We start from the raw sequence: 18,522 nt of genomic DNA, 5'->3' as shown, positions 1-18,522 counted from the left end.
GAGCTGGCTTATACTCACCCCACGCACATCCAGCACAGGCGTCACTGTACATGTGGCCCTGCCAATAAAAGGGCCCGTAGCCAGTTCTACATGATATATGCTTGTGTCCCTGTGGTCTTGTATGTATAAGGGCCCTGGGCCCTACAACATTACATTGTGAGGTGTACAGCGGAGGCAGACATGTCACCGCAGGCAGCGGGTCAGAACTTGGAGATGTAGCTATATCGTCACCCACTCAATTCGTAAGGGGAGTGAACTGAGCTGTAGTACGCAGAGCCAACGTGGGTGTGTGACTGCTATGTGCGAGTCGGTGGGCGTGGTTCTATACTGGGAATGTCCATCTGCATGTGTTTGCCACAGTGTGGGTCTCCTTTGTGGGGTGTAGGTGGTCCCTGATGGGACTTAGATATCCACATATGTGGTTCAGTTTGGCTTCCATGAGCTCTGACCCCACCCGCACCTGTTCTGCCACCTCCTTTTGGCATTCTGGCACTGGAATGCGATGTGTGCCTCTGTGAAGTGTTGGGAGCCAGCCGTCTTGGCGGGTGCTTCCTGCTGTGTGGTCTGTGCCGGGGCTGTGGTCTCATCTATGTAGCTTGGCTGCCCTGCTCCTGGGGGTGGGTTGCCGAAGATGTCCATGAGCTGTTGTAGGGCGTCGGTGTCGAAGGTGTGGTAGTCGTCTCCGGCATCACTGATGGGTTGTCTGGTCTGCCCTCCTGGAGGTGTTTTTTGTCTCCCTGTAATGTAAAGGGGAGGGGAAGATGCATGTTGATATAGTTTTGACATGTATGTTGGCGTATTGTTCTTGTTGACATGCAGACAATGTACAGTGTGACCTTTTGGGCGGTGCTGGCAATTTGAGGGGGGACAGTGGACATTTGTACTACATGACGGATATACATATCACAGTTCCCTGCTCTGTCAAATGTGATTGGTCTGCTTATGCGCATGAGCGGACCCAATTGTGTCCCTTGTTCTGCAGGGTCGGTGTTGCACTTGGTAACACATTGTCATGGGATGTGCTGTTATTGCTATGTGTGTGTGTTGCAGTGTGCCACGGGGATCAGGGACATGATCCAGGTTCATTGTGGGTGTGCAGTGTGCTACACATTGTTGTGCATGTGTGCTATTGTGCCCATCTCCCCCAGTCTCTGGTCGTTACTCACCCTGTTGTTGTGTCAGGTCTTCTAGAACTGTGTCCGTACTCCCACCTCCTTGTACCATCGCCACACTGATGACTGGCCTCCATTTCCTCCAGTGGTGTAGGATTCCCACCTCCTGTCGCCATTGCTGCCTTCCTGTTGGCGGTGTCTTGGTGCCTGGTTTCGATTTTCACGTCATGCCAGCGCCTCTAGGCCTCCTCAACATTCCTGCTGCATTCAAGGTGGTCTGATTGTGGTTCAGTTGATGGTTGTGTTCTGTCGTCTCCGTGACGCTGTTCTTGTTTTCCTGTGGACTGCACCCAGTCATCCTCTCCATCTTCTCCCTGGCCTTCCCCGACCCAGTTATACCTTGCTAGTGGCCTGTGGGGCTTGTGGGGTTTGCATTGGCCTCTGCGCTCGGTCAGGGTGCATCCATGTTGCGGCGCACTTTGGATTGTTTCTGGTGTGTTTTTCTTGTTCTGCTTTTATAGTGCATTTTCCCACCAGACGTGGGGGATTTGCAGGCCTGCCGGTGGGTTTCGCTGCTTTTATTATCGCGCTAAGCCTCATTGCAGCTTTTTTTGAGTTTGTGTTTGCCATTTTTGCGGAGTGGCGTTGATTTTAACGCGCCCATTTGACGTGTTATCTGGTGACTATCGCATGGTACCGCCGTGTTGTGATATGATAGACTGCGATGGTTATCACACGTTCTTGAGAATATGCCCCTCTGTTTATAAACCCACTAGAACTTTGTGATCTTCTAATCTGTTTTTATGAAGAGAACATCGCTTCTGCATGACCAGGGCATGTGCTTTCTCCTTTCTTTTTCGGTCTTCACGGAATTCGTTGCCTTTAAACATTGTACTCATCTTGACTTTAGAGAGAAACAAGAGACTACTGTTTGTTTAACTTTTATAAAAAAAGTCTTCTGCAGCTAAGTCAATCAGGAAGAAAATGTGTCATTTAAAAAAAAAAAATTGAAAATGCTAACAGTCCTCAATAGAACAACCAAAGATTTGTGACATATTTTGAATATTAAACCACTTGCCATTCCAAGGCAATATACCAGTTACTCATGGCATCTGGCAACTCTTAGTCCTTCAGTAACCCAAAGTTTACTAAAATACCAAAAAGCATCAACCCAAAAACGTAATTTGAGTACTGTTTTGTGTAAAAAAAAATATAATAAAAAAAAGGTGGATGTCAGTTGATCAGAAATTAAATCAACACCTGCAAGGGACACCTGACAATATAAAACTGTATTTTATGAGACACAAGGCAGGTTATTACACAGCAAATGCATGACAATTCTAATTACAGGATATTTAGGGTACACCAAAACGACATATACACATGCCTCACAAATATGTATGTTTATTTTAAAAAGTAGGTGGTCTGGCTCATTACAGGCAAAGTATTGAAACGTTATCCCCACACAAAATCATCATTTATGCATGTCACATGAAGCGGCTTTTGTAGCTTTGCCAGACTTTAAAAATAATGAAACCCAACTTGTTCAAGAGTCAGTAGCTTTAATAATTTAGTTGATTTAGCTAAGGCTGTATATAGTCCTAAATTGGTACCTTTTGCAGTATACAGTCTTTAATAACCCCTTCTTGCATAAATAGGGGGACAGGATTATTTGAGAGACCAAAATTGGTGGACTATGTATTTCCTATTCAGTTAAAGCACACTTGCAGCATAAATACTCAATTCAGATTCAACACTTTTAAATGCCTCAACAGAAATTGCCAGGCTCTATACAAACGGGTAGTGGAGTCGGGGGAAGAAAGAACTGGCACAGTGGTGTAAAGTACAAAAATACAGTAACCTAGAATATATGCAAATAATGGCAAGTCTCTTTCTATAACATTGGTAATAATTAAATGAATGTGTGCTTCATATAGTAAGTTAGAACCAATTTATATTGATAGCTGGTTTAAAATACTGCTTTTGTTCAAGTATTTCTATAAGTGACAAATGTGAAAGATGCAAATACAAGAAAACGTATAGGCAATTTTGTTTTTACAACACTGTATGAATTCAGTAGCATGTAAGTAACTAAACCTGTAGCACTGCATAAAAATGTACCTGAATTGTATTTTCTTACACAAGATAACTATTACGCCACATATTACAGATGGAAGACAAGGATCTGCCTTAATTTTTTTCTACACGGGTCAAGTAAGTTGCAATAACAAGGAGTGCATTGAACACATTTACTAATACAGATTATTTAAAAAAAGTATTTTTACAAAATCAAGCAATTGCGAACTTACTGACTTATCAGTTAGGTTACAATGATTTACAAAATATCACTGTACTGCACTACCATATTTCAAGTAGTAAAATAATCAAATATGTTTCATTTAAAATACTGAAGATCTTGCCAAACAACTGTAAAAAAAGAAATAACCCAAAAAAACATAGATTGATGTGTTTTAATTACATCAAAGAAATATCCTATAAAACATAATACTTACAAACTGTCAACAAGCATAAAAAATGATCATTCTATGCACATCAGACTATGCTTTTAAAATTGCAAACCTTATATGGAACTCAGATGGCTTCCAAAACAGGATGTAAGGATGTTTTCAGTTTCAATTACTTTCAACAATGCAGTGAATATTCAGGGTCTCATTACGAACTCCGGCGGAAGGCGTCCGCCCGACAGTCGGAAGCGTTCCCACCGCGTCAGAGCCCTTCTGCCCGACTCAGACCGTCTACAGTCCGATTACGATGTTTGCGTTCGTAACGTAAACCGCCTGGTCATTCTGGCACAGTTTTGACCGATTCACGGAGTATTCCTGTCAGTCGTAATTGTACCGTAACCCCCTATGGACGCCGTTTCCGCCGTCGGGATTACGATGTCCGTTTCAAACAGCCTTTTCGACCCAGAATGGCTGTCGGAAAGTTACTTTTGAGGCCTCTGCCAGGGTCACCTAACCCCCGCGGTCTACGGTTGGTGGCAGAGTGGGTATCTAGGGTACCCACCTGTAAAACCCTACACTATGTGCTATGGGGTGCCTGCGACAGACTGTAGGGTTTTACACACACACCTCATTTCCCAATAGAAGCATGTGTTATGGCCGGTTCTCAGGCATAACACAAGCTCACATAGGAAACAATGGAAATCCGATGAACAGTGTTCGGTCACATTGTAATCTGGTGGTCGGAACCACCGACCGCAAGTTGGTCAGTCCCGAGTCAGAGATGGTGTCAGGCGGAGGCATTTCTCCAGAGAAAATAATGAGCGCTTTCTCCAGATTATGATTAATTGGTGGATAGGCCATTTCTAAATTCAGACAGGGAAAATGTTAACCTTCACAATTTATGTTTTTATGGAAAAATTATACATTTAATTTAGCTGTTAAACTCGAGATGTATTTTAATAACTTATACCATGGTTTAAATGTACACCATTCTGTCATTAATTTACAGAGAACACCAATGTCTCCTCTGGGAACAGTAATACACAAATATAAAAATGACTTGGCCAACAATGTCTAGAGTGAATGAATACTAGTTTGGATAACCCTGCTTAAGCATAAGAGGAGAAAATTAAAGGAGGTTATACTTTAGAGAAATATTATAGTCCTTGGCAGTAAGAATAATATTGTTTTTTCAAATAAAATGTATTTCTTTATTCATTTCCACATTAGAAAATTGTTTGGACACTATAATTGTGGTCAACAAAATGACCACACTGAGGGAATTACTAAGTATTTGCATTGGGTAAAGATGGAACTATTTGTGCAACACCTGCATATTTGAAGGTTTCCCTGAACAGTGTTTCACATTTGCTTGGTGTGAAACATACGTAATGATTTTATTGAACAAACTGGACTAGAACACACGAAAATCAAAATCAATATGTATTTTAACATAATAGGAAACAAAATTGGCCATTTATGAACATTTATATATTTAGCACAGATTACAAATACAGCTTGTCAGCTTCAGTGAAAAACTACCTTGCGCATATTTTGTAATTCCTGAACTGTCACAACCCACTTTGGCACATAGCATAACAGTTACAAAATATGATAATATGTGTGTTTTAATCTCATGTGCAAATAAGCATCACTCTGTAAACTGGGATTGTTATGATTTTCTGAGGGGAAAAAAATCTATGGAATTAATACTGTAATTCCTTTGTCATGGTGTCCGTGTAAAAAGGATTTCAAAGTAAATTTTAGAAAAAGAAAGCTTTCCATTGATTTTTCGTGCTTATTTTCTCCAGTGTTGTCTCATCACCGAAGTAGTGATTTCAGTTAAGCAGTAATACCAATGAATGCATAGTTCCTTTCATTTTTCTGGTAGATATTGAACCGGAGTGCAGATAAGGCACCAAGTTCACAGAACTTGTAAAATTAGGCAGGAGAAAGTGGACAATTGGCACAGCTTTTCCTTTCTTCCTCTTTGTAGCTTTGCAGTTGAACTGAACACCGATACATTCCATATTTGCTCAGTAATATGTGTCTAGCTTTGAATTGCACATCTTCCCAGTTAGAGGAGCCACCAGAAGCTACAAATTCAAAAGAGACAATTCAGTTATCAAATGTAATATATCTAATACATAACAGTACATTTCATAGGAGTAACATATGATTTAATAATTACTTAGCACGATTTTAAACAACAACTTCAAAGTGACTTCACAAGTTTCATTAAAGCCCCATTTGTCACTAAATGACTGCTAGGGGAGCGACTAGTCTATTCAACAGGGAGAGACAGTGTTTTAGTATTTCATCAATAGTTTCATACAAGTCTTGAAGTTAAAAAACAAAACAGCCAACCCGTGTTTTCCTACATTAAGCAGCTGCCTTGCAGTTTCAATCAAACATTAAGATGATTTAAATTCATAGTTCTTTATCAATGTATTTATCTGCCCAAGATATTGCCAGTAATTAAACACTGTAATGTAGGTGCTATCATGGTGTGCGTACAGGCAAGAATGGCAAAACTCTATTGTATGCTGACTTCAGTTAAAGTAAAGGCTGAACAGTTCTATTGTTCCCTAACATTTATTGCAAACAACCTTCTACATGAGAAGGCAGAAACAAATATTAGCTATTTTGGAATCGTTAATGCTTCACAGAATGCTGATGAACCAAAAATGTGCATACATGCTCATTGAGCTTTCTCCACGCGTTCATATTTTCCACAGCACATCCTCTCAGTTCAATCAATATTCTAACTCAATTAAAGAGAAGTTGTCAAACGAGGGGTAAACCGGTGCATGCATGTGTTAGTGTAAGAACAAGTGGTAAGCAATGTATTCATGCAATAGTGGAGTGGAAAGCCCCAAAATGTGGTGTATAAATTCACTTTAATCCTCTGCCCATGTCCCTCTAGTATTCCATACATGCATGAGCTTCCAACAGCATCTACATAAGAGATACTGGAACCACATTTGCTTATCAGCTTTAAGCAAAAATATTTTTGAGCACTTTCAGTCTGGAGAACAGCATGACTGAATGAGTTCTCCAACAAATATTGCTTGTAGTAAGACAAATAGCAAACAAGCATTTACAATGCAATGGTTTCGCCTTTTGAAAAGTTTGAGCTATTGGCATTGTAAATGACAATTTTAATTTATGTGTTGGTTTTGAAAATAAATAAATGGCATTGTCATTTACAATGCCAATAGCTTAATCTCTCGCAAATGCGAGACCTATAGCATTTGCAATGCAATAGGTCGCGTATTTACGCGAGTTTGAGCTAATGATATTGCAGATAACAATGCGTTTTATTTATGTTTCAAAAACCAAAACATAAATAAAAGGTCTCTCACACTGCTGTCTCACACACTGCTGCCTCTCACACACCATGCTCTCCCACACACCATGCTCTCCCACACACCATGCTCTCCCTAGAAGACTCACACTGCTTTGTGCTGGATAGTGCGAGTTGATAGCCTGTAGCTATAGGAACTGGTTACTTCTAGATAGGGAGCAGATTTAGCGATCTGATAGGTCTGCTTGCGCAGTTAATTGTTGGCTACAAAAAACTGTAAGGAGGGGGGCCAGAGTGTATAATCATGGCACTTAAAGTACTGGACAAACTGTGATTGAGTTAGTGTCGACGGGAAGCATGAAAGGGGCAGAGCAATTATTTTTGTGCAGAGCGGGACATCACGCAACCCACCCCTGCAAACGACACCATGCACAATTAAGCTATTTTACGTTTTGGCTACAAAAAAAAGAGGACCCTGCCATCTACATGTTAACAGCTTTTTGTATGTAATAGGAGCATGTAGAAAACACTTAGTTTATTTTGTTAGTCTCCTGAAAAAATGCCTTGTATCCCAAAGACATGATCACCAGTGTCACAATTTTGAGAAAAAGCTGTGGTTCTATTTTGGAACCGTTAGGTAAATATATTGATTTCTTTATAAGAGACTTCGTTCCCCTTCAACAGAGTTATGTGCGTGATACTATGCACATGATTAACCTAGTCGAAGGTGTATCATATAATGAAGACACTGATTGGTTGGCCACTTTGGACATATCGTCTCTATATACAAACATCCCACAGAGAGATAGTATCCAATGTATAAGAGAGCTTCTTGATACTAGGCCTAGACCCTGGAATGTGCCAACTTCATTTATAATTGCACTATTGGAAGTGGCACTCCAGAGAAATTATTTTGTATCTAACGGACAATTCTATGAACAATGCTGTGGGACCAGTATGGGCGCAATTTTTGCCCCAAATCTGGCGAACATCTACATGAACCATGTGGAAGGACTATATGTCCTGAATAACCATAATCCATACTATGCCAGCATTAATGGCTGGCATAGATATATTGACGATATTTTCCTCACTTGGAGGGGGAATGAAGAGGATTTTACTGGATTCATTCTATATCTCAACACGGTTCAAACCCATCTCACTTTCACATCCACATTACATAAAGACACCATTCCTTTTCTGGATCTCAATATCATGAATGTGGATGGGAAACTAATAACATCTCTTCATAGAAAGCCTACGGAGAAAAATACGTTACTATCATATGAGAGCCAACATCCCAGGGCTCTAAGGGATGGATTGCCCTTTGGGCAATTCTTGAGGATCCGTCGTAATTGTGCACGACGTGAAGATTATATGAGAGAGTCAGAAGTCCTAAAAAATAAACTACTAATGAGAGGGTATCCAAACAAATTGGTTAAAAAATCACTAAAACGAGCCTGGTACTGTCCCCGAGAGGAATTATTGGTCATTAGACCGAAAAAAGTAATGGATAAAATTGTTTGTGTCACGACATTTGGAGTTCATACTAATATGATTCGCAAAACCATCACGAAAAACTGGAACATCATTAGGAGCATTGACCCAGCGATCGAGGTACCCCTCTTTGCGTATAAGAGAGCAAAAAACCTAAAAGATCATTTAGTTAGATCGTCCACTGAAACAGCTGTCCAGAAAAGTGGTACGTTAGAATCTAATTGGAACCTGCCTCCCATTTTGGGACATCACCCGTGTGGAAATTGTGTGATTTGCCCATTAACATGTAAGACATTGAATTTTAAACATGGCAATTTTGACTATAAACTTGATTTCTTTTCAAATTGTAACACACGTAATGTCGTGTATTGCATTTGGTGTCCCTGCGGCTTACCCTATATTGGACAAACGCAACAACTGGTAAAGGCCAGAATAGGACAGCACCGCAGTCGCATAAGGAAATCTGTTTTGACTGCACCTCTTGTTGCCCATTTCAAAGAATTAAACCATTCTGCGGATGAAATGAGGTGGCAAGTGGTAGATATCGCAACACTACCAGAAAGGGGTGGCGATATTGCTCAAATACTTCAGCGTCGCGAGTGCCATTGGATTGACAAGATCAATTCCATAAATGAAGGTCTTAACACTGCTGATGAATGGAGAGGCTTTGTATCCAATATGACATAGAAACTATGTTAGATTCTGTAAACATTCAATTGGTTGACTCGATGTTGTGACAGCTGTATTGGCTCTAACATGCGCTGTATTGCACTTACCAACTGTCAGCATTGTGCATTAACTGTTTCTGTAAAGAAAGAGGTTTTTCTTGCAAAATGTTTTTTAAAAATGTATATATGTGCTAATGCCTGTAAATAGTCCGAGATTCATTATGGTTTCATCAGGGTGGGTGCCCACGAAATTGTAGAGCTTCATTGTAATTTACTGTTTAAATAATGCAATTTGTCTTTATTTTTATTGTTGTTTGCAAAATGCTCATTATTTGAATTTGTAGCTTTGAGAGAACTAGATATAACACGTAGATATGGGCATAGTGGCCATCTGTAGGAGTCAACACTACGAGGACGCGTAATTTGTAAGTCCCCTTTCTATGCTTACACACGCCGTCCATCATGTCATAACGGCGATGACGCCGCCTTCCGTGACACTCCCCTTACCAGAGGATTGATCGGAGCCAGCCATCGAGCAGCACGATTCAAAAGCGCCAAGGTATGGAAAAGCCTTGCAAAAGCCTGTAAACAACTAGGAAATATAGCGAAATTGTTTCGCTCTATAAGAGCGCTTGACACAGTTTCACATCTTTATTTTAGCACACCTGTGATACTTGGCGGTGGAACGGCATTGACCGCGAATATCTAAAATAAAATAAAGACACGCTACCAACTGTGCCTACAGTGTGCCCGGCCGGGTTCACTGTAAGTAAATTCAGTTTACTTTCACACGCGTGGGCTATTTATACCCTGGTGCAAGGTAAAAAACCTCCCTGACAATATTCATGAATAGTATCTATTCATGGCGACTGCCAATAGTTACAAATTATTTTTATTTTTGTATTTTGATAGATGTCCCTCACTGCCCAGTCCTGATGAGACCTTTATTCTAATGGTCGAAACGCCATCGACGCCCTAGGAAACAAATCAGACCAACACAGTTTCTATAATTTTATAGCGGCTGGCTAATCATTTGTTGACATAATTGGTTTAGAGTCTAGTTTCCTGTTCTTTGTAAATATTCACAGCTGAAACCTGTATAGTTCACCTTGTTATACACGTTCTTGGTTTGCTCACTATTCACTTGGGATACACTGCACTTTGTATAATATTTGTATGTCGCAAGTTATTCATATGTATTTTTCATTATCAATTCTTAAATATAAGGAAATATCCTTCATGGTACAAGTGTGCGTCTCTCTTTCTTCTGCCACCCTCCCTCCAATGTTTTCATTGCCATTGAGCTTGTTATAAACATTAAGTTATACAAAATCGTATGCCATAGGAACCACTGTTTTTCTATATAAACGTACTGCCCTGGTTCCGCTGTGAGTAGGGTTTCCCTTGTTTTTCCATTTCACAATTTTGAGAAAGGCATAACCTTATACAGCCATAACCAACACACTTATAAAACATCATTATCAGCAACAAAACACCAACTATCCTTACACTTCTTTTACTTACCATAATACAAAAAGAACGATAGGATCTTGTAAACCAGGGAGACGAGGTGTAAAACCCGATTTGTACTGGGAGGCCAAACCAGCTGCAGAAAACCCAACATACGGCTATACATCACGTAATACAGATATTCTAAATCTAACAGGCATATTTCGAAACAAATACCATTTTAACGCAGATGACTACTACTTATATCTGGTGCATGTGGCGTTGTTAACTTTTCAACTGGGAAGGAAATACAAAGTAGCACAGGCCTGTACAGTTTAATCGGATGCCCTACCATCTCCTCGGCTTTTATTGTGTTTCCTGGAATGCGTGAAAAAGTGAGACGCGAGACTGATGTTTACATTTTCTTTTGTTAAAGAAGTATCGCTTTCATTTTGTATAGCCTTTCCACACACCTGGTGAAAGCGACTCACAACCCCTGTCTATATTCCCGCAAAGACGCAGGCATTGGAAATCCGGGACCGTCAGTCCTGACAAAGACAGACACTCCCCCGGGCCAGGTGAGGGAACCAGGACTTCGGGGGACTTTCCCCGATTAGCAACAACCAACACACCGGGATCCGAGCTTAGGAGCTGCAGGAAGGGCCCGCCGGCCTGGCCGCCCTGGTGTTGCCTTTTGTACTGAACACAGTGCGTGCGCCAGCACCTGCACGTGTTCGGCAGACAAAGAAACACACACCGCTCGGCAGTGCTGGAATCACCAAGCACACCCCAGAGCAAGCGAGGGTGCGCGGGGGGAGGAGGGGCACGCCCTCGTCCTCAGGGGCCATATCTTTATTTTTAAAGGTCCATTTGTGTGTTTTACGAGCACAACAGTGATGTCTCCCATCCCAGAGGGAAATCGGAAGCCTTAAGGTTTTTCGAATTTTGCTTGCTCAGGGACCACCCGGGTTCTCTAGATACTGAGGTGTGAGCTTTGTTGAACAGAAAACACGTAAGGGGTCATAAACCGCAAGGGCATAGGTCATGTGAATTCTGCACAATAGAGATGCAATGACACAAAACTTGGATCATGTTAATGTGCGTATGAAATGGCCCATCATACAAAAAAATATAAAGTTATCCTGGGAAGACAATTCGTGTTCGATAAATACCCACAATCTCACACCAGCTGAAACCATGACGCCATAAGAGACATACAACTTGGTGACATCACAATGGCTAACCCCTCAACGATGTCAGGAGTTGAAAGGCTGAGCTGTGTGACACTGTGTCCAAAGTCCACCAGACATACTCAAATTCTGCGCACTGCCTTATGAATCACCGTGTGACGCTGAGTATCACAACACGCAGCTCAGCCCAAGCAACCACGAGACCGTGCAGAGTTCCGTCCACCATGACTGGCCAGAGCCCATTCACCAGCAGGCATGAGGGGCGCACCGACGCCGTGCCACAACAAAGGCTGCCAGACAGGCGGGCCTGCGCCGTCATCAACACCGAGACCCCTCCCAGCAGGGCTGGGTACCAGGCAGAGCACCGCAGCTTCCCCCCTTTGTTCCACCACGCTTCCAGGCACACCGAAAGTAGAAGCCGATTATGAGGCAATGCAATAACAAAAGGCCGGGGACTCACACTTGTTCGTGTGAATGTAGGTCACGATAGGTACTCACCCAGCAGATTACGAGCCTTCATGGGGAGGGTGAGCTCTGTACACATCTTCCCCTCGACACGGACAGCGGGAGGGGGGGTGGGAACGGACAGCGGGAGGGAGGGCGGGAACACGAACAGCGGAAGCGGGGGCAGAAACGGGAACACGAACAGCGGGAGGGGGGCAGGAACGGGAACACGAACAGCGGGAGGGGGGGCGGGAACACGAACAGCGGGAGGGGGGCAGGAACGGGCACACAGACAGCGGGAGGGGGGCGGGAACGGACAGCGGGACATCACGCAACCCACCCCTGCAAACGACACGTTAAAAATGGCCAACACAAACATTTAAAAAAAACATCCGCCCACCGCCGCATGACGTGGGCAAAAGCCTAAAATTCTCATCAGGATTCAAGCAAGCCGGGCCGACGAGGCTGAAATGCCAGAAACCGGTCCCCGGTAGCTTGTTTCCTTCCCAGTATAAGAATTGGCTTGGTAGTTTCGTTTGCCCTGTTACCATCATGCACTGGGACAGGAACAGACTAATTTGCATATAGCCAAGTTCTGAGCTGGGATGGTGCAGTGAGCTAAAAAACGGTGATAGATCAAGCCCTGATCTTTGGACTGGGTAAGAGTGGTCTGCTTAATTCAGGCACTCTGTTCATCACCACCCCCTTTTCTGAATCATTTTGTCCACCATAAGCGTGGAAGGGTATACTCAGATGTGAGTCCCTTGCTCATTGCACCATCAGGATTCAAGCAAGCCGGGCCGACGAGGCTGAAATGCCAGAAACCGGTCCCCGGTAGCTTGTTTCCTTCCCAGTATAAGAATTGGCTTGGTAGTTTGGTTTGCCCTGTTCCCATCATGCACTGGGACAGGAACAGACTAATTTGCATATAGCCAAGTTCTGAGCTGGGATGGTGCAGTGAGCTAAAAAACGGTGATGGATCAAGCCCTGATCTTTGGACTGGGTAAGAGTGGTCTGCTTAATTCAGGCACTCTGTTCATCACCACCCCCTTTTCTGAATCACGAATCTGCTCCGGCATTGACGGACAGATCTCTGTTCCAATGGCTAGCCTCCATTTATGGAGCTAGCCAATGGAACAGAGGGGCGGGACTACACACACACACTGTAGACATAAGATTTTGCCTGCGCAAAATGCTGCTTGCGCAGCTTTTGACAGGCGAAACCTAATAAAAAACGGGCCAAACTGAGGCCAAAGGCTAAGATACAAAAGGAGTTACTACAAAGGTCATGTTCTACCATTTATCTAAGGGTAGCCCAATGGGTATTCACAGAGATTGACAAACCAGCATATTTTAATATATCCCTGTCTGGCCAACGTTATAGACAAGTAGCAATCTTGCAAAGACATCAACATACCTCCACAAATCTTGTGTATTTTTGGTAAGATCAAATAACTGGAATGCAAATTAGGCAACCTCTACATCTAATAATGTCAAGCAATCACCCATCTTTGGTGAAATGATAGACTTTAAATGAGCTGCGAGGTTCTGTGAATGAAGGAAACTGGGTGTCTGACTATGGATGGGTCACCCAGCTAGGTGCAGCTACAGCCAAGAAGCGTTGTTAGTATTTCAACCCTCACATTTCTTTTTTTTTTTAAACTACTCTCTAATTTCAGATAACCTTAATTTCAATCAAGAAAGTGCCTATAAAATTATTTTCCATACATTTATTCTGGGTTATTTTTTAATATACTTTTTTTAATAGTCTCTTGTTTTTTTAGTTTTAAATTTAATCAATGATTTTCTAGTAAGGAACAATAAAAATAATAGTAAGTTTAAATGTGTGTATGTATATTTGGAAAATGTTACTTACCCTGTAAGGATCTGTTCTTTGCATGCAGTGCTGTAGAATTGCAAGCCGTGTATTCTCCTGCCATCCAGTGTAAGGCTTGGATGTGTGGAAACTGATTTTCTTAGAAGAAGTCTTCATATTACGATCTATGGTGGCTCCACATATGGCTGATAATGCTCATAAGCATCGGCTCCCTGATTAACCTCAGAGGGTGAAGATAGGAATGAAGCGTACAGATACAAAACGTGATGACCATGCAATAAAATAAAGAAAAGTTTGTGCAACAAACACAGGCTTCCAGGGAGTAAGGTGGGTACATGTGAATCTACAGCACTACATGCCACAAACAGATGCTTACAGGGAAAGTAACATGTTCCGTTCATGGCATCTATAGCTACAGATACACATGCTGTGCATAGACTGTAAAGCAGTCTTCCATAAAGCGGTGGCTAGCCAGAGGACATTGCAAAGGACTGAAAGAGAGTACTGAATACGGCTTAGCAGAACTTAGCTTGATGGCATGCTAAGACGTCCACAAAGTGTGTGCAGTGGACCAGATAGATGCTTTTGCAGAGGTCCGATTTTGGGATGTTACTCAAGAAAGTCATAGAAGCTCCTCTCTTACAACCAAAGTGGAGTCTTGGAGGTATAGGCAAAGACCTTTTGTTTTTAGGGTAAAATGTCTGGATACATTTGAGCAACCAGCATGTGATGCCCACTTTGGAGAGAGCACGCCCTTTATGTGGCATGGAGAAAGAAACAAGCAGTTGCTGTGTCTTGCTGAAAGGTTTTTTTTGTTCGGTCAGTATAATACACAAGGGCTCTTTTTACATGTAATGTGTGGAAAGCTCTCCCCAGCACTGAATAAGGATGTGGGAAGAACACTGGGAGTTCTACAGTCTGGTTGAGGTAGAAAGAAGTGTCCACCTTGGTAAGAAATATGGGTTTGTCCTAAGGACTACCTTATATGCATAAACTTGGCCAAAATATTTGTGAAGAGTCAGGGTCTAAGGTTCCCTACATGCCTGATTGAGTAGGTAACGGCGAATAGAAAGGCTACAGACCTTTTCCCTCTATCCCTCCACTATCCATCTCAATCCAAATAACTAACATTTCCACCTCTCAAATTTTTTATATGTCACTTTACTAATATACCACTAATCATTTCTGAGTTCCGGAGTATCGTGCTACTCACCAAAGAAGCGCTTCAACACCTCATATGGGGTAGAAAGCGCGATATAAATGCAATTACAATACAATACCTTCCAGAAGAGAGACTGTAAAGGGCATGAGTGAAGTGGTTTGAAAAGAGGATCCATAAGTCTGGTGACAACTATACTGAGATTCCACATGTGGACAGGGGGCATCCTTGGAATTTTTTTAGTCCCTCCAAGCATGCCTTTATGAACAGAACTCCAAAAAGTGAAGTGAAGTTCTCTGTTTTGAAGGTACACGACAAAGGTGGCCAACTGAAGTCTAATGGAGGTATAAGCAAGAACTGCTTTTTGCAGGAGAAGCAGGTAATAGACATCTTGGACTGCTGCTGTGAGTGGGTTGATGTCAGTGGCGGCCGCAATTTAACAGGGGGGAAAGGGAGGGAGCAGGTGGTAAATAAAAAAAATAATACACTTACCTGCAGGCCAGCCACCTCCTTTCACTCTTCTCGGCTCTTCGACAGCAGGAACCAGGAAACACCCAGGCTCCTGACTTCCCTAGCCACTCATGCAGCATTGTGATTGGTCTGAGCACTGTGATTCAGCATGCAGACATTGAATGGTTGCCTGGTCATGTTCTCCACCCTAGCTGTAATGCAGCCTGGGTGGAGAACATGCAAAGTGCGCATGACTGTTTGTCTGGCCCTAGACGGCCGGCCGGCCTACTATTCATGTGCACTTGGAGTGGGCAAACCACTCCTCCCCCTGCCCCTGTTGTGTCAGCCCCACCCGCACCAGGAAACGGAAAACTAAAATGATAATAACGTTGGTTATTATCATTTTAGTTTTCCTTTAACTACTTCTTGGAGAGTTGCCCCTGGTTGATGTGTCTGGGAGTGCAGTAGTGTACAAACCCCTTCCATTTCGCTGCATATTCATCTCCGAAGAAAAACAAGTTGCACACATCAGAGCCCAACACTAGATACCGGGAGTAGGCACAGTAAGTGCATCTACAGCTTCACATACACAGACATATAATTTATTAATACTTTAGTAATCTTATGCTTGCTTTAAACATGCGGGCGGGTGTAAGTAAAATGTCTCCAATTGAGCAATCTGCCCGCCCTGCCATTTTTGGCAGCCAACTTCCTCAACACTTGAGCAATAAGAGGGAACATAGTGTAAGGAAATTTCTCCCACCTCATACGAAAGGAGTCTCTCAGTGCTCCCTTGAACAGAAACCATAGAGCACATAATAGCTGGCAATGCATCTTCTCACAAGCAGTGGCGGCTGGTGACATTTGAAAGTGGTGAGGCGTAAAATTTTAGCTGTAGGGCACTGCTGCGAGCGAGCGTAGCGAGCGAGCCTGATAAACCTACAGGGGGTTCGGGGGGTTTCCCCGGAGAAAATTTTGAAAAAAAGAGTGGACAAACTGTGCATATTTAAGCAAATTTGAGGAAGCAGGAAGGTTAATAAAGCAATACGATTTAATTATTTATCATTTAAGAAATTGCCAATTTTTATGAGCTATAGAGGACAATCTTTGCTAATACTGATGTTATCATTTACCCATTTTAACTTTTCAACACACTGATACACTTGTAATGGTTTTAACTACACAATAAATACATTAATTGACTGTGCAGTGCTGTACATCAATATGACACTATTTCCTTAAATTAATTTTCAGTTTTCATGCAAGAAACTCCTTTTAAAATAAAAGTGCAGAAAATATGAATGCATTTCAAGTTGTACTTGGGGTTAAAAATGCCTGGATGTAACAGCAAAGGCTTCCCATGTTTGTTGCGCGCTGTGCAGAGAAAGATTAGTGAAACATTCATTCAGGGTTGTACAACAGCCAAGATGTAATGCGGCGCTCCCTCATGACACAGTAATGTGAAACTTTCCCATACGTCATTGTACACTGTGACAACTTTTCATGGGCACAATAGGATATCACGTGTTTTGGCTGACAAAAATCACCTCTTTATAGGTAAATGTGCTGGGGTTACGCTTTCATTTGACTTTAGAAAATGGAATTCATAGAACAAAAGGCGAGTTTCTAAAGATTAATTTTGTCTCATGTATTTAGATTGGTCACAGAGTGCCTTAAAATTGTCTGTAAATGAAATAGACAAACATTTTCCATCAGTAAACTTTCAAAAATCAGTTTACAGCCTTATATGATGTGATTTATCACCATATCATATGTCTAGACTGAGTGCATCTGAACTTTAAGAGCAGCAAATGCACGGATTCCCACAGTGCTGCAGACAGAAACATTTAACTATATAGCAATAGCAGCATATCCAATCAACGGTTTCAAATGAAAATCTGCCAGGGATTGCAGGATGAGCATTTTTTTAAATGAGACTCTTCGAAAAGCAGCTGATTTATATCAATACAGTGAAATCTAAAAATATGTGAATATGAATGGAATGGCACAATAAAAGACAAGCCTCACTCAGTGCTGAACTGACGCAACTCAACAGGGAGCATAATTCAGAAAACAAGATCCACATTTCGAATATATCCTACGCTGATTTGGGGCACCAATACATAGTAAGGGTGGAAGTACAGGGAACTAGTGGAAGAGGAGCTACTACAGTAAAAGTGAACACAAAAAGCAGGTACAAGCAGAATCCAGATTAATTATTTTGAGCAAACAAACTTCAAGTATTGGGATCAACTTTACATTTAAGGAACCAAATTTGAGTTTACAAAGGAGTGTGTCATTATGCATGGCCTGGAGCCAAGGGATGTGAGCGTGTCTCTCTGATGCATATCCTTGTTTGTCAACTTTGCTGCGGAACAATAAATAAACCATTCTGACTGCAAGTTTCTGGAACAGACTCCAGCGTGCATCTCGCCAAAACATCTCCGTTCTAATCCGAAATAGTCCTTTCAGATAACAGAGGGAAGTATTTACATAGGCCAAGAAATTATATGACGAATTCTGCAATGCCTCCCATCAAGATTGAGGTTGAGGTTGATGTACAACAAGAATGAAAGCTGTGCAAAAAGCTGTGAGGGGTAGAGTCATCTCAGTTCCAGGCAGCCATTAGGCAGTCTTTGGGTCGAAGTAAGCTCTGCATATTTAGCGAGGCTTTGATCAAACCATGGTTCATCATAGCACCTACAAACTATATGGGCTCGTTAAATGCGCCATAAAAACTGGACTGGAACAAACTTCCGCTCAGCAGTAAATAGTTTTTAAGTAATATCCTCGGTGCTATAACCACTCTCAGCAGCAAAGGGCCTGGAGCCAGCTGTGGGAATACCCAGGCATGCTCACTGAGACTCAGTCACTGAGAATCTCATATCCCGAGCCCTACTCAATGAGACTCACTGAGCGTCTTAGTCTCAGATACCCGACATCT

At 42.2% G+C, this 18,522-nt stretch overlaps 1 protein-coding gene across 1 annotated transcript in view; it reads right to left on the bottom strand.

Annotated features, from left to right (window-relative positions):
* Positions 1-2,500: 2,500 nt before the first annotated feature.
* SLC30A4 (solute carrier family 30 member 4) overlaps positions 2,501-18,522 on the bottom strand; it is a 287,690-nt gene continuing 271,668 nt past the window's right edge. The window contains exon 7 of the mRNA XM_078684769.1: positions 2,501-5,673. Within this exon, the coding sequence (XP_078540895.1) occupies positions 5,519-5,673 (155 nt within the window). The 3' untranslated portion in view covers positions 2,501-5,518. The remainder of the gene's footprint in view (positions 5,674-18,522) is intronic.

Source organism: Lissotriton helveticus, chromosome 3_2, assembly GCF_964261635.1.
Source record: "Lissotriton helveticus chromosome 3_2, aLisHel1.1, whole genome shotgun sequence".
NCBI lineage: Eukaryota > Metazoa > Chordata > Amphibia > Caudata > Salamandridae > Lissotriton > Lissotriton helveticus.
This window is presented reverse-complemented; position numbering and strand designations above follow the sequence as displayed.